A 23145-nucleotide genomic window follows, 5' to 3' on the forward strand; every position below is an offset into this window, starting at 1 on the left:
CTCATTCTGTGGTTTGAAGTGGGCGGGGCTCTACTAGAAAGAGGTGATGTCATGTACTTCCATGCACCGATGAGGATTTAGCCACATTTGGATCAGACTCTGCGTTCCAATATCCTTACGACCATACTATTTAGTATTCCAGAAAAAGATTTAACAGGAAGAAGGACAAGAGGCATTAAAAGGAAGCGTACTCATTCCAAATCGCATCCTGTAGGAACGGCTCGTGATGGATATGACCAAGAGGGTCAACGTTCAGGGCGTATTGTTATGATGAAGTAGTACGTCCCAATTGTATACATACTACATCCAACAATACGTACCTTTTAAGGGTAGCTGCAGTACGTACTAAGGGCCTGATTTACTAAAGGTTTGCGTGTGTAAACTCCACACCACCCGGAAACAAATATCCCAGCAGATTTACTAACGATGTGCAGTGGGGATTATGTCTTTCAAATGTGCAATTTAACACGTCCATTTTGCGTGTTTGCCCTCAGGCATATGTAATATTGGGCGTTTCTGCTTGAAGTTGCAAAATACTGGGAGGGAACATGCGAATAGAACAATTTAGCACCCGCAACGACATTAACTAAACCTGAAAGTAGAAATAGGAGAAGTGATTGTTGTGCATTTTAGTACGACTGAAAGGAACGTATTAGTCTGATGCGCAAATCTGGAGAGATGGTTGCTCTTATTGTGGTGAGAAGGAGATGCAGGAAAACTAAAGAATACGTTGAGAACGTGGTTTTACACATGTGGAAACATTTTTGAAGTGACAGAGGAGAAAATGATTCAGACATATAGTTTGTCCAGCGATGACATTTCTGAGTTATTGAATTAACTGAATGATGATTGACAGCCAATAATAAGGAGGAGCCTCGAAATATCAGCAATGTCAAAACTTCTTACGACTCAGCATTTTCCTGCCTCTGGGTCTTTCCAGCGTACCGCTGCTTGGATATCCCGCCCAGTCCCGTTATTCAGGTGTGCTGTCACAGGTACTGAATGCGATGTCCCGCAGAATTCACAGGTAGCTTCGTAAGGTTCACGAGCACTCATGAGGCACTGATTGAAACTGATTCACCTGCTCATCACAGAAAGATCTGGACCTGCTGATCGGTGTTTGTTCCACCGTCCCTCCTCTTTTATTTGCCGACGTTTTATTATTAAGTCTTTTTTTTGCCTTTTTGTTTTTCCCACAGTATTGACTTTCTTGCTAATAATCTCCTATATAGCGTTTTGTTTTTGTTATATTTCTTAATTTCAATGGGATCATATTTCCTTTTGCGGTCGCTCTGCTTTCCATGGCTGGAATCACTTTAATACACGTGAACCCCTCATTTAAATACAGTGATTTACACCTGATTTAAAAAAAAAAATGTCCTAACTTTTGGAAGGAACACATAATTTAGTACCCTTTATTTAAGATCTTAGTAAATCAGGCTTGGAAAATTAGTTTTGGAAATGAGTTAAAATTTTGGTTTTTGGCCACAATCACAAAAGCTGTGTTTGAAAAAGAAAAATATTTCCAACTGTTAAGCATTGGCTGGAAATGTTCACTTGGGGTTGTGTGGTAGTCAATAGCACGAAAGGACTCCACTAAATGTCAACAGGTTCTGGATGTAGATGGCTGGCAGCAGGGTGCCCAAAGTTTTGCACATGCAACGCTTACTTCTGTCTGTCTTCCTTTATGTGTGTCTTTCATATGTATGCATCCGTAGATACTGTTTGCATCCATCCACCTTTATCTGTCATGTCATATTTACCAGGATGGAGTCTTATCTCTGCGAGCAGTGAGCATGCAGTCAGCAGGACAGTACACCTGCCACGCCTCCAATTCGGAGGGAAACGTGACTTGCGTGACAAAAGTGAAGATCAAAGGTCAGTTGTTGCCCAACAGTCTGTCTGTCTGTCTTTCTGTCTGTCTGCCTGCCAGTTCCTTCAGTCTCTGTGATGTCTGTGTGCCTGACTGGCTTGAAGCCACCATCATTTACATTTCTGTTTCTCCCTCTTGCATCATGCGACGAAGCGGCAACAAGGAACGCAAACTGAATTTGACTCTTATTTTGTCGCTGTGTCAATATTATCAGTGTCATGATATGAGACAAGACATCATCTGGGGTTTCGCAGCGTTGCCTTATCGTGATGAAGCTGTGTGTTTTTCTCAGTTTCAATGCTGCAACAGAGACGTGGCAGTTTACTGAGCTTGTTAGGCTGCAGCAGCACACTGAAATGAGTAATGCCTCTGTTTGGCCATCAATATTAACATGGTTTTTTTTCTAAAATTATTCCTCCTTGAATAGAAAATATAAATGTTTCCTGAGGTATGTGGTCAAAGTGTCACAGTGTATAATGTTTTCCATTTTTCCAGCTGCTCCTACAGCCTTGATAGATTCCCACAAGTTTCCAGGTTGCAGATTTACAGTCCAGTTTAAGGCCAACTACATGTAGAATATGCAAATAGGCAACTCTGTATCATTGGATTACACCGACACACTGCTGCATAAGACACTGTGGAATTTATTTCTGACTTCTTCCCATACTCCTACTCCAACTCCTACTGCTGATTTTCCTCTGGAGAACCAGGACTCATTTGCAGCGCCTGCGCGCAGGGAAACATTTTGATTTTGGCATAAGGTCTTTTTGAGATTTCACTTAATTTTGAGATCTCAACAGTCTCACTGGTCACATTTTTTTTGAATAATAATCACCATGAGCACACACCGCCCTAATACTGTTAAGTCTAAGTCACATTATCTAAGCTTTGGCTGCATTTTTCTGCAGCGTTGCCACGTGGATGGATTGCAGTCGACTAATAGCTGATCTGGATGAAGTCAGCCTAAAAGCCCTAAACTCTGAACTCGTGGATATATCCATCATGCATTTAAGATGATAAACCTGATCGGTAATGACTGCTGTGGAGATTATGGGGTTGTTTATACATAAAACATGTGGCGTGTCAGCGTTAGCTCTCTGCAAATAGCACGTGTCTGCACGGGGTTGGCACGGCAGAGGGAACAGATGAATGTGACATCGTAGTGGCGTTCTGCAGCCGCTGTTTGTAAGTAGTTTCAAGGCAATTATATTATATAGTTTTGTAGTAGTCATGGGACTATTGTGTTTCTAATTTTAGTGAGTTCCCATTGCCATGACACCTTCAGAACCGATAAGTGAACGTTTATCTCGTTTACATCGCAGAGAAAAACGAAGTGTTCTGTACCTGAACAGACATCAGACAGGGACAGACGACCGCTCATACAGAACGGAACGCATGGATTTGGTCCAAAGACGAATAGGAGGGGCAGACAGATTATTATTATTTTTTTTTGATTAAATATATTTATATATAGCTTAAAGCTGTAGCCAGATGGACAAGTGTTTTTATAGCCAATGATGTGTTCAGGGGGATTTCTTTTCTTTCTAAATGGATCCTAATCTCCATGAATTTGTTGTATTTCCTGTTTTACATAATATTTGTTTTACTATACTTTGATTTTCGCTGTAGGCTAAATTCCTATTTCTATATTCCCTTCAGTTGTTTTTTCTTGTTTGTGTTCATTCAAATCCAACATCCTAAAACCTAATCCACCGCAGCTCTATGTGGCACAGCGTATTTTAATTTCATACCTTTTACCTCTTTATCTCTTGTTATTACCCTCACCAGGATACACTGCAGGAATATTTCTTTCTGATATACATTGCAGGGATATTTTGCATCTCAGAATATCTCCATCTTGTTCTTATACCGTGATGTTAAGTTGGTTTAGTTTATTTCTTAGCTGCTGTCATAGAATGTGAGACAATTTCATATTGAGGCAACACCATTATCCCTCAAAAGAGCAAAGCTCTGGTCGAGCTTTATGTCTTTATGTAGTATGTTATTGATGTGCTACATACCATAGCGTTCCAATCTGCTGCAGCTCTATAGCATGAAAACAAATCTGCATCCTCTTTATTGCATCTTGGGAAGTTGGAAGATACTAAAGGGTAGAGCTGATTTTATTGAAAGGGGAGTATTGTATATAAGAAATGACATTAAGCTGAATTATGTCTTGTATTTGTAAGAATGTATTCTCAGCCTTTCAGTATCTTTTTTCATTTGTCAATTATAGCTCTTAACCAAGATCTTCTTCCGATTTGGTCTGTCCGGTGGAATTGTCATATAATTGTGAGCCGCTTTAAAATTAAAGGCCAAAAAGATACATACTGTAAATCGGGGGACACATCACAAAGGTGAAAATAAGAAACATGTTGTAACTGCTACTTCTGTGTGACATTAGTTTGTTCAGCTGACTGTAGAGGGAATTTGACCTAAATATTAAATTACCAAATGTAAGTCTTAAAAGAGAAGACATACAGTAACTCTTTTCACGTAATCTGCCACACTGACAGTTTCTTAGACATCTGCCATCCTTCATTTGAATTATGACAAAGGAACTTTTCATTCTGGTGGCAGTGATGCATTTGTTGATAAAGTATTTTACTCTTAACACACAAGTTCAGTGTTTTCAGTGAGTGACCACCCTTTGTTGTGCTGCTGTTCAGAAAAACCTAAACTTGTACTCATGTACTAGTCATGATTGAATGCTAATGGAAAGTCTTTTGAGCTATTTTCTGACTTTTTATGTCATATTATCAACAGATGAATCAGTAATGATAAAATCATTTTTGTGAATTAATTACATGCATTTTGTAACCTGCCTCTCTCTAGGTCCACCTGTCATTCTTGTTCCTCCCAAAAGCACTGCTCTTAACATGTCCCAGAATGCACTTCTCCAGTGTCAGGCGGTGGCTGACCCCCCCAACATGACCTACGTGTGGCAGAAAGACGGAGACAACGTCCATCACATCGAGTGAGTGCAGTCATCACTCTTTGTTCATAAAATACATAAAATTAAAGACAACCAGTAAGAACAGATCAACTATTTGATAGAAAATTCAGAAAAGTTTTTGACATCTTGTTCGACAATAACAAAACAAATTCTTCTGGAGATGTATAGAAACTGAAATCTGCTTCTGTGTCAGTGAAAACTTAAACTCACCTCCTCAGAGGTCTTTGTTCTGGGCGATGGAGCTATAGTACATGAAAAGCCAGTCCCAGTGGACCAAACAAATTGAAACAACATTCCTTAAAAGCCTGTCTGACATGTACACATGCGTGGGTACACCGACTGATTTGATGACATGTGTCGAATTTTCTTCTAAAGCCAACGCCTCAAGTCTAAAGCCAAAGTAAGTTGAGGGAGTTAAAAACAGGTGCTCTACCTGCTCTGCTTCAGGCCTTTAGGGACTTTATGGTGACCAATGGCCAGATTTGAGCTATTTTTGGAGTTAAATGGAGGACACCATGAGAACACAAATTGTACTCTTGAAATTTACAGTAATTTGGGTCAAAATCCATCAATTTTATATGTTTTATTACTCAATTATTTACCACACACTCAAAACCCCCTGCCCTGCTTGTATGAACAAGAGGGCTAGGGTCACTTCTTTTTATGAAAATCAGATGTTGCAGCACTCTTTGCATGATGGAAGTCCCTCCATGCATATTTTGTTTCCTGTAAATTGGCTAATTTAGCTTGGAAGAAAAAACATTTAACACTTAGCTTGCAAAATCTTGAATACACTATAACGATGCCAAAGAGGACTCTCTGGAGAAATACTAAACCCCTCCATAAGATTCTGGTACTCTTAAAGACAGAGTGGAGTGTTTGTCCCCTGGGAGGGACGATGGCGATCCCTGCTTTGATAGGCACTAAAGGCAAAGGGTGCTCATAAAAAAGTGCAATGTGCTTTGCCTCTGATGTCGCGATCAGGACTCCATGTTGGTCATCAGTCGCGGATCTCCTTATTCTTCGTGTTGCTGAAGATAGTTCTTAATGCGTCAGAGCTCGTTATCGTGATGCAGAATGAACAGAACTGTATTAATGGACATGCTATTATTTTTATATTTTCACTTCGAGTTAACATTGCCTGCACATACCATTCTTACAGGCCAACGCTGATCTAAAAGCCACGTTAAAAAGCTCAAAAGTGAAAGGTTTCTTTGGTAGATCAGAACAAAAAGAGCTTTGCAGTAATCATGTCTCCCACTGATGAAATAATGCTTTATTCATGCGGTGTCTGCCCAGGAGAGAGCGAACCGTACATTGGAAATATACAACAGATGATAAAAGGTAGATTTTTTAATTTATTTTTTGTTACCTCAGATGTAAAATTAAAATTAGCATAAAAAAAAACACGAAAGTGCTTGCTTGGGGCTTGACATTTTGTGCCTGGGATTTTAAGAGGAAGCCTTCTCTTTCTGATTTTCACCTTGGTGTTCTCTCTCTGTGTCTGTTAATCAGCACAGAAGAGGGGAACATCCACACCAGTGTGCAAGTGTACAGTTATGACATGCTGTTATGAAATGTTAAACATAGCTATGTAAGGATTTCTGTTCCCAGTGGCAACATGTCTGAATGACACATTTACTGTTGAGTGCACCTACAAGTTAGAATGGGCGATGTGGAAAATATCCAGTGCCACATTAGACTTTATATCATTTTATATCCTCATGTTGATTCAATTCATAGTAACAATATACAATAGCTGATATATATTGTTGTTTGACAATCTATTGTTTATTAATTCAGCAAATGAGCAAATTAATACATAACAAGTCCGGTGAAGGCGCGCCACCACACTTCTTGAAAATAGATAAATGTCACTGCACAGGTCTCAGTGCTCTCACCAATCCTGTTTCCAGCAGCAGCACGCTACCTGCCCAAACAGCAGACAGCCTATTGCTGGTGAACTTAATGGAGCTTTTAGCAGCAAAAAAAAAAAAAATTCTCACGAGTTACAGTGTTATTGAATATTGGACATAAGTTCATCAGCTGGATTATAATGAAGGATAATGTTGCTTTGTGTCTTCTGGATTTGTAAATATTTCCCAACCACTTTATAAGGCCAGGAATTTGCCATCCTCCATGTCTGTTAGACTGTTTTTGACCTCTTGCTTCCCCAAGCGGCCTAAAACTAAAGTAAAGCACACTTAATGAGGTCAATATATTGTTCTCCAAACAGGTACATATAAGTCCTCGAAACCTAAAAGTTAAGGAGAAAATTCAGATGTTATAAAAGCTTCTGTTGTGTCACTTTAAAAGGAAAAATAAAATTGGCCTGAGACTGTAAAGCAATGAATGAGCTTTTCTGTAGGAGAGGTTTCACAAAAGCTGTGCTCAGTGCCAGGGAGAAGATCTGAGTGTGCGGGGAATGGTTCATGATTGCCAGCAAATCATCCACCAGACAATTGAACACTCTCTTAAAAAACGGTGGCTGGGAGAGGGTCAGTTGAGCAGGTGGGGGGCTTAATAGGCATTACTTCTCCTCTCGAGCACTTCTCTATCACATTATACTTAGGTTAATACTCAACCTAATTTTGATGAAGAAAAAAAAAATTCAGAGAGGCTTTTTGGAGCTGATACATAATGCTGTTAACAGCTGAGTAGAGCACACAAGGATTATTCTGATTATCTATTACTAATTTTGGAAAATGAGCTCTTTAGTAATTGCTTTGTTAAAAATAGTGAGGTGTTCTTTGATAATGCCAAAATAGACCTGCTGTTAGTTTTCCTCAATTTATACCCGGCAACGCTTGCATCCACACACAAAAAACACTAAACACAAAGTACAACTGAGGCTCATGTATTTGGTCATAAACTTCTGTATTAGACATAAGGGAAACATGGATGTAACTATTGAAAGAGAAGGCAGACTATCTACTGAATTCCCTGCAATCCATCCCGCAGTTAGTGAGATATTTTAGTCTGGACCAAAGTGGAGAACCTCCTGCTGACAAGACATCACCACATACAGAGTCATGCTGCTACAATTGCTAAAATAATGTGAGGAATCACATATTATTTCATAAACGTAATCAGTAACATTCACTTAGAGTCATGTTTGTGTCCACCTGATAAATGTAAGTCCAGCTTTTACTGATTTTTAGCTCTAGTTTGGTACCCATTTGGCTCTTTCAGATCCAGTTTTTTCACCATCTTGTCTTCTGTTTGTCATAAATGAGCTTGCTGAAAGAAGCTTTCTGAGACTGAATGAACCCCATTATTTTGGTCAAAAGCTGTAGAGCTACAGAGTTGTTAATAAATATTTGTAGGCATTGACCCATTGGTCATTGTATTCATTATTAATATAAAACATTAGTTATTAACATAAGTGGAGCTTGAATAAGCAAAGCATTCATTGACACAGTAGTGATAAGATATATCAAGGTTAATTCAATACATACATCCTCTGACCTGGGTGCTAATTGGACCGAGGGTTGTCCCACAAACACATTTCTTTAAAGTGGATATATATATATTTTTGTGAGCGGCCCTCAGGTTTTCTATCTGTTTTCTCTGTAAATGTAAGACTGTATGAAATGAGTGGGCTCTCCTCTTCCCACTCTAACTGAAATGAAATGAAATATCCTTAACCTCCATCTGTACAGAATACTGAATAACTCACAGAAAGAAAAAAAAAAAAAAAAAAAAAAAAAACCCTCCTACACTGTTGATGTTCTGAGAGCCTGTTTGACTCGACTGGAATGTTTGAGCCGAATTACCTCTCTCTTATTCTGAAGTCGCCTCCTTGTCCTTTACATATTAAATAATTCCTATGTGTCATTTCTCAAGGTCTCTAAAGTCACGAGTGAAGATAATGGTCGATGGAACTCTACTCATCTCCAGACTCATCCCCGAGGATTCTGGGAACTACACTTGTGTGCCAACCAATGGCCTGCTGACTCCACCGTCCGCCTCTGCCAACCTCACAGTGATGCGTAGGTTTCTGTTTGTGGTCTCTGGTTGTAAGACATCAAATATGTATTTCTAATTTTCCAGCACTTTATGGTTAAACTGTGAGTATAGGAAGATGTTTTTTGTGTATGAACATATCATTTGTTAAGTGCTGTGTTGTTGAAATTCACAGCTGAAATATCAAATGATCATTGATATAGATGGATAATTAGTTATCAATATGACTGCTGTATTTCAAAACTTAAGGTAACTAGGTTAGATTAAGATAGCTTAAACTCTCCCACATCCAAAATACTAAACAACACTCAGTAATTTAATACCAGGTTGATCTCCGTTTCACTCATAGACTGTATATTAAAATGGGCGTAATCTGAAAAGTGAAGCCAATACAGAAGTGCCTTAAAGTGCAGAACCACTGAGGGCCACAAAGGGCTGCCTCCAAAAAAATCTCTGGCTCCAACGTTTCTCATTAAATACAATGAACATTTTGACATGCACTAAATTCACTCCTTGTGATCGGTGTTCTGATGGTTCTTGTGAAAAAAAAATCTGTACGCAATTAAATATTAGACTTCAGAGAGCTATGTCTGGGGCGTGTCTGTTTGATTATCATGCCTGAGGTGCAGACAGGTTTATGTTATAAGTTTGTGGGCGTGACGTCCTTATGGTCTCAGTCAGATCAACCCCTTGCTCCTCCCCAGTTTGTCCAAATATGGTCACTTCTCGCTCCAAAAATCCAAGATGGTGACAACCAAAATGTCAGACTTAAGGCTTTAAAATAGCAGTTCACAAACCAAGTGCTGACGTCACGGTGGGTTGGTACACAAACATATAACGGTTTAAAAGATATTCTGGCTCCCCCTGAGGTCTGAGATTGAGACACCATTAAACTCACTGGGGAATTGACTTCATTGGCGGACACGGACGGGATCCGGTCACGTGTGGACATAGCAGATGGTACACAGGGAAAATTAGAAACTACAGCGATCAGACACTTGTATGTAATTTAAGCCTAAATGAGCCCCAAGATAATTCAGATTGGGGTTCCTGTCACTAATTCACATCCCAGTATAAACAGAACAGACAACAACATACCATCATCTGGTAACATAACTTAAATAGTAGTAGGATGTGTTTTTGGCCTCTATTCCAATGCAAGTCCTTCATTATTGGGTGTCTGCCAATAACAATTACGATTTACTACTTATCTGATTTGCAAAAGGCAGTGTTTTGCACACTGCCCTTCGCTAATGAGAAAAAGTGAATTAGAGTTAAGAGTTTAGCAAATTCATGTATTTTGCCAACCTCAGGGTCACAACTTGGAGTCCTAACTAATTCTTCACATCCCATGCACTCTAATTCTCACATTTGTATGCAATGAAATTGCTGTCAGGGAGAGAAGCGCTGCAACACCATCAGACTGAGGTGGACAACACACAATAATGAACAGAAAGGCCCAGCATTTCGATCAGCTTTATTTCAATCAATACGGATCCATTAGAATATGCCCTGATCAGCTTTGTTATCAATCCTTAGGATCTGGCAGGTACAACTCTGATAAATGGATATAGTTAAGTCACAAAACACCTTAAAAATACAGGGAGGGAAATGAAAACAAAGGATAATTCAATAGGCTGCTAATATGAATCAACATATCTCTACCTCCCTCCGGTGGAGGTATACAATGGAAATATTTGAGATGCTGGGTAAACAATGTGTTCTGATATTTTATATATTTATATTAAAAATGGAAGGAAGTGCGCAGAAATTTTAGATGAGACATAAAAAAAAAAATGTGCACTGGATTGAGCAGTAGTCATGGTAACAAACTACACTGTAAATTACCACACTTTCTACAAGTGATGTGTAAAATTAAAACTATTAAAAGGTAGTTTTCTCATTTCTTCTGTTATTTATTGATGAGCCTTTTTTAAGATTTTGAAAATATTGGTTTCTTTTTATGTACAGCAGACATCACAGTGCATTTTCAGTGTATTTGTTGAGCCTATCCTTGTTATTTTCCTGAAATGAAATACTTGTATATTTTTTAGTTGAAAATGAAAGTTCCTATTGTGTGTTTTTAATTTTGATGGTGGGCCTGTTTTTTTCTTAGAAATACAACCTAACCAACATTGGATTTTTGGGGCCAATAACAAGTAAAAACAATCGATAAATACTCCAAAATGTGGTTATCAAACACTTGTGGCAAAGATGTGTATTGGAGGCAGGATATATTTTACAGTTTAATGATACACTTTATTGTCCAATATGGCATCAGTGCACTGGAACTCTGAACTGGAAGGTAATCATTTTAAATAGATGTACATTTTTAAAAGTCAAAGAAAAATTTCAAAATGATCTCGAAAATATTTTTCTGCATCATGTTCTGTAAAGAAAAGGTTTCACATCAGCGCATGTCAGACAACATATAGATATATCTGTGATAGGCCAATATCAGCCAGTAAAATTAGCCAACTACTACATCAGTCGGGCTCGACTAATAAATGTTCCTTGATTAAATGAGAATTCATTTCCTATTAGCATTTTGGTCTTGCTTGATAAATATTTGATCAGCTGTAAATACTCGTAGCTGTTGTTGAAACATAAATACATTACAACAACGGTCTGTTCTCAAAATGAATCAGAAGTTGGATTTTTATTCGCATGTGTGCTTTTACGCTGTAAACAGTAAGCTGTATCTACGTGATGGATGACATCACAAAGTAAAGCACTTTTATTTCTAAACTCTTCTCAGATGCAGCCCGGGCACTTCAGATGCCCCAGGAGACATACCTCCCCACAGGTATGGACGGTGCGGTCTCCTGCCCAGTGGCAGCTCAGCCTATGCTGCTGCGTGTGGATTGGACCAAAGATGGAGAACCACTTGACCTGTCCTTGGTAATAACAATAATGAATTCCAGTTGGTGTGGTGCATTTCTGCTTAAACTGCCAAACCTTCCCTGTGTGACTAAAACTCACACTTCTGTCCCCAGTTTTGTGCAGTCAAGGCTACTCTATTTATTGATTCCTGGTACTGCAAACCTCACAGGGAAACAGTGGCTGAGCCCATACATTTTCTTTCAGCAGAGACATGTCCAACACCGCTGCAGGCGAAGCGACAGCCATCAGCGGCCCATCATGCAAAAGCTTTTATAATGATCAGCCCACTCAACTTGCTCACAGAACAGCAGACACAATTTTCTTGGAATCACAGTGTGAGCACTGATGTAGACATTATGACATCCTGTATTTTTTTTCCCAACATTTTAATAGGACATATTCTCTGTTCACTGATATGAATGTCCTCTCAATTTTCCAGGTGCAAGGCCATTCAATCACATACATTTTAATGGATGGGGGTAATGTGTTCAGTCTTAAAAGCTTTGGAAGCAATCCCCAAGGAATTCCTCACTGCCCCTTGCTCTCTCACTTTTTTCCTTCCACTTCAATCTGCTGCTGACGTCATTGAAGAGATGAGTGAGGGAACCATTATAGATGAGGGGGAGGTGATGGGACATTCCAGCATTTTTTAACCTTTGTCTTCCTCATCTTTCCAGGTCAGAAAATCATATTTGGCCATATTATATATATATTTTTTTCCCTTTTAAAGTAAGAGCCCCGGGCTGGCAGCTTCTAAAATAATTCCCTTTGTTTTGCGTGCAAACGTTCCACCCACTTTTCTCTCCTCCCAATGCCACATGCTGACTTGACCCCCTCCTCGACACTTTGGTCTGAGCAATGGACATGTCGGGGATGAGCCGCGCCACAGGAAATGTGATAGATTCACGTAGTGCGGGACGCAGGCGGTGGCATCAGGCTGTTTTTCTGCCAATCATTCTAATTCAACCAAGGATGTCATAAGCTCTCATACCCGCAGTAATACTTACTCACAGCCTCATTCTGGGGAGTATAATAGCAGTTTTGACTTCATTAAAATGAGTGTGAACCTTTTGCACAGTCAAAGCGCAAAACACACCTTCCACTGTGGCTTAATGGGAAAAAAAGAGGCAAGAATATTTTGCTGCTTTTAATGCAAATGCTCAACAGAGCATCTCTGTTATGTGTGTTTGGATTCACTCAGAATATTAAAGAATAAGCTTTTCTAATCAGAAGAACAAAAAAATCACTATCTTCTCCAGGTATTGTAGATATAATCTCGCACAACTTGTGACATGAATCCATAATGCAGATTTTTAGAGAACTTTGGAAGTAATCTGCCCAGTGGGAACTTAAGTCCTTACTTATACTGCAGGACTGAAGCAGACAGATATCAAAAACATTATTTCTGTAAATCCTTCAAACACAGCTGAGGAGCTCATGTGTTGCTTTGGAGTGGTTACAGATTCCTTGCCTTTTAGCTCTTTAAGCTTTCTTCAGTTCCATTTTAATATATACATATTTTTGCCAATAACCTTTTGTATCATTCAAGGCTGGGCGTGCCAGTTCCTTTCTTTTCTAGCAGAGTAATGTGAGGATTGTGCTTTTCTTTCAGTATCCAGGATGGACCTTGAAACCTGAGGGCTCTTTGTCCATGGCCACAGTCAATGACGATGCAGCAGGCGTGTACACGTGCACTCCCTACAACAGCTACGGCACCATGGGTTCATCCGGGCCAACCAATGTAATTCTACAGGTTAGTGTGTACTCCAGACACATTAGGGAAATACTCTGCATTACATGAAGCTATTGTAATCCCAAAGGCAGATTACATTTCATGCACCACAAACACCAAATTGTTGATCCGTCATGCCCTTAAGGCTCAAAAACAGCCACTGAATGTGTCCTTCTAGTTCTACAAAAACACTCTGTCTGCACTCCTGTGAGTGTATTTTAACCAGCCCACAACTGCATCTGTCACAGCCAATTAAAAACTTAACAGGAAAGACATTTTATTGACCTTTTCACGCCGACATGTGAGCCCCCTGACATTAATAGAAGTCAACTCAGACTCCTGACAATGATGGCACTAATGGGGAGTTAATTGTGTGGCTAATCCTTTTGTTATTAAGATAATCTTGTCCAAAGCAGCAGTAATCCAGTCTTAAAATCCATTGTTGGCATTGCAGCAATCTCCTTGATTCAGCTATATTGCTTTGGCAATTTGCAGGACCCCCCATCATTCAGTGTTGCTCCGGAGAAGCAGTACAAACAGGAGGTTGGTAGAACCCTGCTCATCCCCTGTCAAGGAAACGTGGACCCAACAATTAAAGTGACCTGGAGCAAGGTAAATGACCCACTACAGGTGAAGCTGTCCTGTTTTATTTATTTTAGTGGAAATGCCTGCAAGGATATTCACTTTTACTGTTTCATATTTTTACCTCACTTGGCTCCTGTTAAACATGTTGCAGTGACAATTTGACACTATAAACCTGTGCTCGCACATATGTGCACATATTCTACTGTACATACGAACAATGTATTTTAACTGGAACATTTCAGTTGTTTCATGCGTTTCCTGAATGCCTTTTTCTAAATGATAAAAAAAAAAAAAAAAAATCCCCATTCCAGTCCCGGTTCCATTTGACTCATGATGACTCATCCGACACTCGGGCATGTATACATACATTTATCCAATCAAACGTGTTTTGGGGCGACTGGATAAGCTCTCCCATATTGTATAAAACTGCACTTGACCTTAGCTTGTGGGTAGTAGTCGCTGGTCGATTAATATCATGTAGGAGGTGTGTGTTTTGATAACAGTTGGCAAAAACTTTGTTTAGGTTTCCAGAGGAGTGTGTTCGTGGTCTGATTTATTCATTTCTACCTCGTACGCCACCTCCTCAGCTAAGGACCTGGGTGAAGGAGGTGTGGATGGATGCAAACAGTCCTCCACATCTCTACGGTTTATTGAGCTGTAGTCACTGAGCCAGCCCACTTTGGAGTTTTCTATTCAAGTCTGGAGGATTTGATCAAATTCCCTGTCAATACAATATATTCCACTGCACTTGGAAACATTGTAAATCACATTAGTAGGCTATTACAAATCCTATCTCCTCTCCTTCCACTATGTCTTTTCAAAATCCCTGTTGCAATGGGAACCAACAACAACCTCCGAGCGGCAGCGTACGCTCTGAAAAGAGCAAGTTTTGATGATTAGGCAATGAGGAAGGCTGGCTTGTTTGTTTGGGGCCTTTTGCTGATATCTAGCCATTTTAAAGTCACCAAAACAAGTCCCCCGTCCCGATACTATTTTACAAAGCAACCGTTGCTGCATCCTGGGCTCATGGCCTCCTAAGATGATTAACATTAGTGTAGAGAAATACAAACAAACCGGTGCGTTTTTTTTTTCTCCCTATACAAGACTGAAATATGGGTGGAGCTGGACTATTATCCAGCGCTGACATAGCGTGGTAAATATAGGTCTGGCTATGCAAGGTTCCTCTAACTGCTATTTCACAGTAAATCTGAGAAGTAAATACACTTAAGGCACTTCACACAGCGATGCTGTGTGTGTGGCCAGAAAATGAAGCCCTTTCAACCCACTGAGATCACTGCATCAGTGTTTGTCTTCCATACCATAGAGATTTAATAACCATTTAAATCTACAACCAGCTTTTTTTTATCATGGACACGCTCACTTCCCGAATTCATAACATGATTTAAAAAAAAAAAAAAAATGCAGACTAACTTGTAGTGGGACCAGAGTCAGATGTAAGCGACTACATATACTGACTGAAGTTCAGCCGAAAGCTACTCTTTAACATCCCTCGTTATTTAATTTCACACCCAATCATCTGGAGAATAGAGACAAAATAAAATAAAAGACAGCAAAAAACACATCAACTAAAATATATATCTTAATAGCCTCCCCAAGATGTGAAAGGTACACGCACGTTTGACCGGTGTCGAAGAAGCAGGTCATATGACAAACAGTCATAAAGTCCGATAAATGTAGAAGGTTGAGGGTGGTTGGATGGAACAAATACACAAAGGAGACCAATTTTAGGTATGTCACGTCAATTATTTAAAGTACGTTATGAAAGTTAAATACTTTATGTAAATTATTTACCTAAAATAAAATCATGTTGACTTCAGCTTTCACTGGTGTCTGTTAGAAAGCTGAAGTCAACCGGATTTTCTTTAAGGTGTACCTAAAATTGCTTAGTTGAAATTACAGAGTTGAACCCAAACCATGTGTGACTTTTCCTGGTATTTTTTTGGCAGGTTGACCCGGCGCGGCGCATTTCTTACTCCATAGAGCCCAACGGTTCTCTGCTGCTGCAGCCTCTCATCAAGGACCACCAGGGGTTGTGGGAGTGCAGCGCCTCTAACCGTGTAGCCTCGGTGAAGGCCAGCACACAAGTCTTTGTTATGGGTGAGTTCTATCAGACGATAGCACAACAGCCCAACGATTACATGAGCTGTCCACATTTATAGGTTTTACTTTTTTTTTTTTTCTTAAAATTGTCTTTACTGTGTACCTGTGTGAAGCTCTATTATACCCAACACAGGCCGGATGCCTGTGCCTCCACGCCGCCTCCGATGGATAAATGTGGTACATCTAGAGATGGCCTCTAAACTTTTGCTGTATCAGGTAGTTGAAGTGCTGGCCCATTTCCACCAACTCCTCTCCTTTCGCTCCATTACAGGAACCAGTCCCCATGCAGCTACCTCTCTGTCCGTCTCTCCAGGGGTGAGGCAGGCCAACATATCCTGGGAGGCAGGCTTTGATGGAGGATCAGCACAGACATTTTCAGTTTGGTGGGTGTAAAGCCTCCCACTTTCTTCTCGGGCTGTAACCATGGCAGCCATCGACAGCGCTGGTATTACTCTATTGATCTCGAGGATGAGGAATTCATTTATCTGTTATCACTACTTGGCAGCGACAATAAAAAATGCTGCAGCAGAGCATCACTTTATAATGCAGTGGTCATGCTAGCTACAATAGAAGGTTACTGATGAAAGAGAGCATAATGCATTTGTTTGCTGTGAATCAACACTTTCGTATTGACAAATGAGGTCTTTTTTTTTTTAAGGCTAAGTGTTTTAGACATGTTTGTGAGGCGATGGACAAGATAAAAACAACATTAAACTGCAGCCATTTGGGCGAAAATGATCCAGAATCATTCTGACAGGAAGATATTCTCCTTTTAGGACATGAGCACAGTTTAAGAAAACAAATCCTTTTATAATAAATGTACGTGATGTCTGTAAAAGCTAGTTAAATAAGGTACATGTTTTTTTGTTTTTTTTTTAAAAGGGCTAGCTAATCAAATAGAAAACTATGTTTAGATCGTCATATTTTTTGTCATCATGTCAGCAACTGATGTTGAACAGAAAACTTCTCCTAATACTCATCTTAATCACATTGTAACCCAGGGGGGCTACATCAGATGAGCTATCTTAATCCCTGAGAGGGAACTGGGTCATCGTTGCAGCAAGGAGCGCACAAATAAATACAAATCAAACATGTAAAAATAGATCAGCCAATCAATTTAAACAACCTGCCAAAGTCTCAGCTGCTTCTCGCTTTGACAACCTGACATATCGTGACCACAGGTTAGGAAGTGAAAAAAATATATTATGAGAAGGATCAGCTGTAAGAACGTTAACAGAATATCATGTGAATATCTTCATATTCACCATTATATTCTTCTGAAGACCGAAAACGATAGCAGATAGTTCTTTTTAGCACTTCCACCAAATGAAAGATTAACGATCACGCAGTTGTTTGGCAGCTGTAAAAGCTCTGTGGGCAAACATTCACACAACATACTTTAATTACTGCTGAACAGCAAAGACATCAGCACAGACAGATCTTTTCTATCTCCTCTGGAAGTCCCATTTTTGCACAACAACAAAAAATAACTGTACTGAATTCCAATTGCAGTTCAGTGTTTAAACGAGGTTATTAACTGCATTTTAATGTGACCAATATCCTTTTCTATTTCCTCATAAAGAAACACACCTCCTCCATAGAGTCAAAGCCATCAACTTCAGAAAAAGGTCTTACATTTGAGACTGACATTAATAATTCTTCTACAGTTTTAAAGAGGTGAATAGTTTTTTTCTTGGCCTCAGGGTCAAGTAATTTGCTCTCTATAAAAGAAAATTTAAAAAAAAGATGTGTAGAACTTCAGCTCTGGTAGAAACATGAAAATCACCATAATTGGAGTTGCAAGCTCTCTGTGTAATAGCAGGGATACATCAGTGCTGTCTCTGCCACAAAATCTGGAGCTGATGATGAATATGAATGATTGATGAAACCTACTTTTCAGTCATGTTTCCTAAAACCAGACTCCCAGAATTCCCTGCTGCTCTTTTGTTCTCACTCCTTTTCACTTGGTTTGTCTCCCTTGGCAGGGTGAAGAACATTTCAGGGAGTGATAATGATGGGAAGCTGCAATGGTTCTCCGTGCCCGTGCCCACCTCTTCTGGCACCAGGCTGCAGGTGACAGGACTGTCTCCTGCCACTGAGCACCAGTTCAGCATCCTGTCTCAGAATAAAATGGGAACCGGCCCCTTCAGCGACATTGCCACCACACGGACTTTAGGTCAGTACTGTCCGCCAGTTTTTTCCACATCTGCCTTTCAGAACTGCATTCAACAGCTGATCCCGTTTAGGTTCCAGTTACAGATGTGCAGAACAGTCTCGTTCACCGAGCTCCAAAAATAACAAATCTCAGATCAGATGTTTGTACTTCTCAACAATCTATACATACGTATGCATAGCCTTTGCCAGGCCCGGGTGTTTATCAGCTGCCTCTCTCCTGTTTTTTTGCACTTCTTTTGCTTTTCCTGCAGGTATCCCTTCATATTTATGATCTGTGGTTACTGGCCCTACTTCGTGTTTATTGTTTGTTGTATCTCTCTTTTCTCTCTCTGCTCTCCCCTCAACCCAGTTGATCGAGGTAAAAGGCCAAGTTCTGTTAGAGATCTACCTTAAATGAGAGTTTGTGGGAATTGTTGAATTATTGGGTTCCTCTCCACGTCAGTGTCAAATTTTGCCTCGACTTGGCGTGAAAGTAAGGTGCCTTAGGTTTAGCCACCAAAGACTAAATGGTTAGGATTAGGAAAAGATCATTGTTTATGTTAAAATAAGTAATTTTAAGAAAGTAGCGTGATGCTTTCACCGAAACCTTTCCAGCACAAACCTAAGCATCATTTTCAGCCATGCTTGTGTTGAGAAATGCCGTTAAATTTGGTTCGTAGTGCTCAGAAGATGAAACCTAATGACTTGATCTCCTGAGTTACAAAAGCACATCTGACATGCTATGAGGATGACATTTAAGGATTGCAGATAAGATCTTCATGACGATAGTGATTTCATTTTGTCTGTAGTACCGTCAACTTGTAAAAGTTGCATTTTTTTTTTTAACAATACTTTTTTTTATGACTTAAAACCAATACAATCTTCATCTATATACTAAATACAAGCATGCTAACATGCTAAACTAAGAAGACAAACATGGCATACATATCTGCTAGACATCAGTATTTAGCATTGTTAGAGCGCGCTAGCATTTATCTCAAAGCACTGCTGTGTCTAAATACAGTTTCAGAGAGCTTCTAGCATGGCTGTTGCTCTTTATGGAGTTTAACCTGTTTTTCAGCAGTGGACCGTATGCTCAAAGGCATTTTTTTGTGATGTACAGCTCTCTACAGTCTTCACAGAAGGATCAAGATTTCGCCTGGGGTTAAATCAACATTAAAATCCAATTTTTGATACACCCTGTGGCGCTTCTCTTTCTTCTTTACTGAATGTATAGGTATGTTTATTCCTCTGCCTTGACCTATTGAAGGCATGGCAGTGGATGGTGTAGTCATTTTTGCTGCTAGAAACATTTTAGCATTCCGGACACAGAGTAAACATCTGAAAGATCATGAAAATACCTTTGAAGACGCGATCCGCTGCTGGTCAAAAGTCAAAAATAACATTCCGATTTTTTTTTTTTCTTCCCGAATGTTTTTTGTTGGGAGCCAAGAGAGTGATGGGCCCTCTGTGGTGAAACTCACTTTGCGTTACAATACTCATACTACCATACTATTTAGTATGCCAGAAAAATATTCAGTATATACCATTTCATAGTATGTTCCACTGTCCAACAACATCTGATTGTATTTTGCAGTATGTATGTAGTATTTTTGCCGGCCAGCATGCTTCTCTGGCTGTTCTCACCCACAATCTTCTCCATCGTGTTGCCTGAGCTGCCAAGAGACTTGATGGCACTAATGCTCTGCCTGGTTGCAATTCCCAAAAGGAAGAAGAGGTATTAAAAAGAAGTGTAACATTAAGTGTTGCACTCGGTCCAAATCGTATCCTTTTTCCTTTTACTTAAAATGCTGTGTTACGGAAATCGATGGATACGACCAAGAGGGTCAAAGTTGAAAGCGCATTTTTATGATGAAGTAGTCCCAATTGTATACCTACTCTATGCAGCAGTACATACTTTGTGAGGGTAGCTGCAGTACAAGTGAAAAGAAATGGTATGTTATTTGAAACGTAGCTCTCCCAGTTAAACTTTCATCACAGCAGCTGCTGATCATCAATATAACAATCCTGAAAGTAGCATGAGCAGATAAAGTTGTACAAAGTAAGTAGGCTGTACCAGTGTGGCAGTGGTGCTTACCCATTTTAAACATGCCATGCCTAAAATATCACAATAAATTGTTACTCTTGGTAATCACGAGAGGTAATATAATACAAATAGCTCATACCATGTTTGTCCTGGATTTCCTTAAACTGAACAACCTTGACAGTAAACTTTATTTCAGATTTGTTGCACTGCAAACTAACTAACATTCACCTCACCCTGACTCCCCTCACGCTCTCAAGGTTGAGCATCGGTGGCAGAACCATTTTCCTCCACTGTGATTTCATTTTTCCCCCAGAATGTATCAGACCGATCCACTGAAGGTCTTTTCTTTTTCCCTCCGCTCCAGATCCTCCTCAGAGGAGAAATAAGCTAAAGCCTCCCGCGTCGCTGTCAGCTAATCAGGGCTCAGCAGGTGTTGTTTTGCAATGGTCCCTTCCTGAAGCTCAGCACCCTCCCATCTCGGGCTTTGTTCTCCAGTCCCGCACTGAGCAAGGGGAGTGGTTTAATGTGGACGAGGACATCAGTGCCAACAGTACAGAGATAGTGGTTCCGGGTCTGCACAAGGTAACAAGCCAGTCGCACTGCTTCCTTTGAGACTAATCAGTCCATGCTGCTTGTTGAATGCCTTTGAGATTTTTATCTGTGCTATACCTCCGTGGTTTTACTTTTGTAGACTCTCAATTATGCACACCACATGAAGTCATCACTTTTCTGTCGTCTTTCAATCTGTGAGTGCTGCCTTTTCTTCTCTCTGCCCATTTCATCCTCTTCGTTCTCTCCTGTATAGGCCTACATGAATTCAAATGAACTTCATTAGCATTGCAAGCACAGTCCTGTGTTGACAAAGTGTGGTTTCATCCTCTGTCCTCATCACTGTGTGTGTGTGTGTGTCTGTGTGTGTGTGTGTGTGTGTGTGTGCGTGCACGTGTGTGTGCGTGGATGCTGGTCCCAGGACTCTGTGTACGAGCTGCGGCTGCTATCTCGTCGCGGGGAGTTGCTGAGCGAGCCCAGTCCATCAGTCAATGTCTCCACCATGGGTAGGTGTTCGAGAGCAACCTTGCCCCCTTTCACATTCTCGCCCCACCTTCTGTTTCAACCCATCCTGCTCTCTCAGTCTCCATGTCTGACTCTTTTCTCTAATTCTATATTTCTTACCCCCGTCCCTCTGTTCCCAGTGTTCGACCAAAATTAGAGCAGGGCCCCGAGGAACGCTGTCCATTAAAAGCCCGAATGATAGAAATAGCTCCACTAATAACTTCTCACAAGAGTTAGTGGTTGAATTTGAACTTTTCTGATTCTTCTTTGAATGTGAAATATATGGTACATGACAGAAATATCAAACAAAAGGATCTACAATACACACTGGTGTTACCAAAGGACTGTCACAACAGCCATAACCATAGAGTATATAATGGTTAACATCTACAGATAATCTCAGTTTGACGTTGGACTGATCAAAGTATGCAAATCAAACAAGTTTATAATTTGACGATGGTCATCTTTATCATCAGGGATGCATATCAGAGATTGTGTGTGACTTATATAGAGGTTTAGTGTAGCCATTATATATCTCTATCTATCCATGCATTCACACATCCATACCTACCTACCTACCTACATATACAATATTAATAAATATATATATAAACAAAAAAGTCTAATTTCTAAAGAATATATATTTTCATTTATGATGTATTGAGACATTTAAAGGAAACAAATTATATTTTGTTTGTCTTCATATTGTGTATTTTTGCTGTTCTCAAGTTTGTGTTGCCGACTACAAGCAGCTAACGTTTTTCCTTTCATTAAATTACTTTTTTGTCATAATTATAGTTTGACTCTACTGACCTTGGCTTTATCGTAATTTACAAGTACACGTCACTGTTGAAATGATGTCACAGGGATGGAGATCTACCCCGCCACATCCCGACTCCTGGAGTTTGTCCCGGAGCCATTACTCGCCGGCGTGCTGGGCGGAGTCGGCTTCATGTGCTTGGCACTGGTCTTGCTGTTGGGGTCCGCCTGTGTCATCAGCCACAGGAGGAACCAGCGCCGCAGAAAGAGGAGTGATGGTAAAATGCCCCTCACTCTTGAGACTTAGCAGACACTCACTTTGATGAACTGCATCATGAATATCATCATTTATTCAATAAAATATTGAAGGCACTTTCAATCCATTATATAAATCATATCCCTCTGCATAGATTTGGCACTCCTCTTGTCCCCTGCTCATCCATTCAGTTGTAAAAGTTATTGATGTCATTTACATTACTTGCTAATTAGGGTAATTTCTCATTAGTGGCTGATAAATGTAAGTGTAATTAACTTTTTGGACTAGCCTGGGTGCCTTGGGCCCTTTAATGGGCTCTTATTAGGGTTGATTATGTTTTTACGTCTTGGTCAGTGTGGTTGTATCCTAATGAGTCAGATACAATCTTGGCCCTCTCCCTCCCTTTCAGAGCACCCCACTGCCATCTATAAATGCTCCCCATCAATGTAAGTACCCCTTTATCATTTCATTATAATACCTCCCATTGATCTTTCCCTCTGCTCTCCTTTAAGTATGTTGAAAATGCCAGCACTACAGTTCTTTTCTATTTCTTATGGTCTTTTTCTTCCTTACTTTCATCTTCTACTGCTGCTGTAGCTGTTTTTTTTTTGTTTTTTTTCTCTGTCTACATCTCTTCCGCCCCCTCGTTCATTCTATCTTATTTTTTCAGTCTCTACTTCTCTTCCTCTTACACCTCAGTTTTTTTCTTACAATTTTCTACTGTCACCCATCCCTTCCTCCTCCCTTCACCTCCCCTCTC

At 40.0% G+C, this 23145-nt stretch overlaps 1 protein-coding gene across 1 annotated transcript in view; it reads left to right on the forward strand.

Annotated features, from left to right (window-relative positions):
- igsf9a (immunoglobulin superfamily, member 9a) overlaps nt 1-23145 on the forward strand; it is a 54291-nt gene that overhangs the window by 22688 nt on the left and 8458 nt on the right. Inside the window, exons 6-18 of the mRNA XM_069161872.1 lie at nt 1767-1878; nt 4709-4850; nt 8676-8821; nt 11554-11696; nt 13291-13431; nt 13906-14022; nt 15963-16113; nt 16388-16499; nt 18102-18292; nt 20682-20899; nt 21288-21372; nt 22237-22407; nt 22795-22831. Of these exons, the coding sequence (XP_069017973.1) occupies nt 1767-1878; nt 4709-4850; nt 8676-8821; nt 11554-11696; nt 13291-13431; nt 13906-14022; nt 15963-16113; nt 16388-16499; nt 18102-18292; nt 20682-20899; nt 21288-21372; nt 22237-22407; nt 22795-22831 (1766 nt within the window). The remainder of the gene's footprint in view (nt 1-1766; nt 1879-4708; nt 4851-8675; nt 8822-11553; nt 11697-13290; nt 13432-13905; nt 14023-15962; nt 16114-16387; nt 16500-18101; nt 18293-20681; nt 20900-21287; nt 21373-22236; nt 22408-22794; nt 22832-23145) is intronic.

Source organism: Embiotoca jacksoni, unplaced genomic scaffold (assembly GCF_022577435.1).
Source record: "Embiotoca jacksoni isolate LCO1_2020_lvr unplaced genomic scaffold, fEmbJac1.0.p SCAF_10, whole genome shotgun sequence".
Taxonomy (NCBI): domain Eukaryota; kingdom Metazoa; phylum Chordata; class Actinopteri; family Embiotocidae; genus Embiotoca; species Embiotoca jacksoni.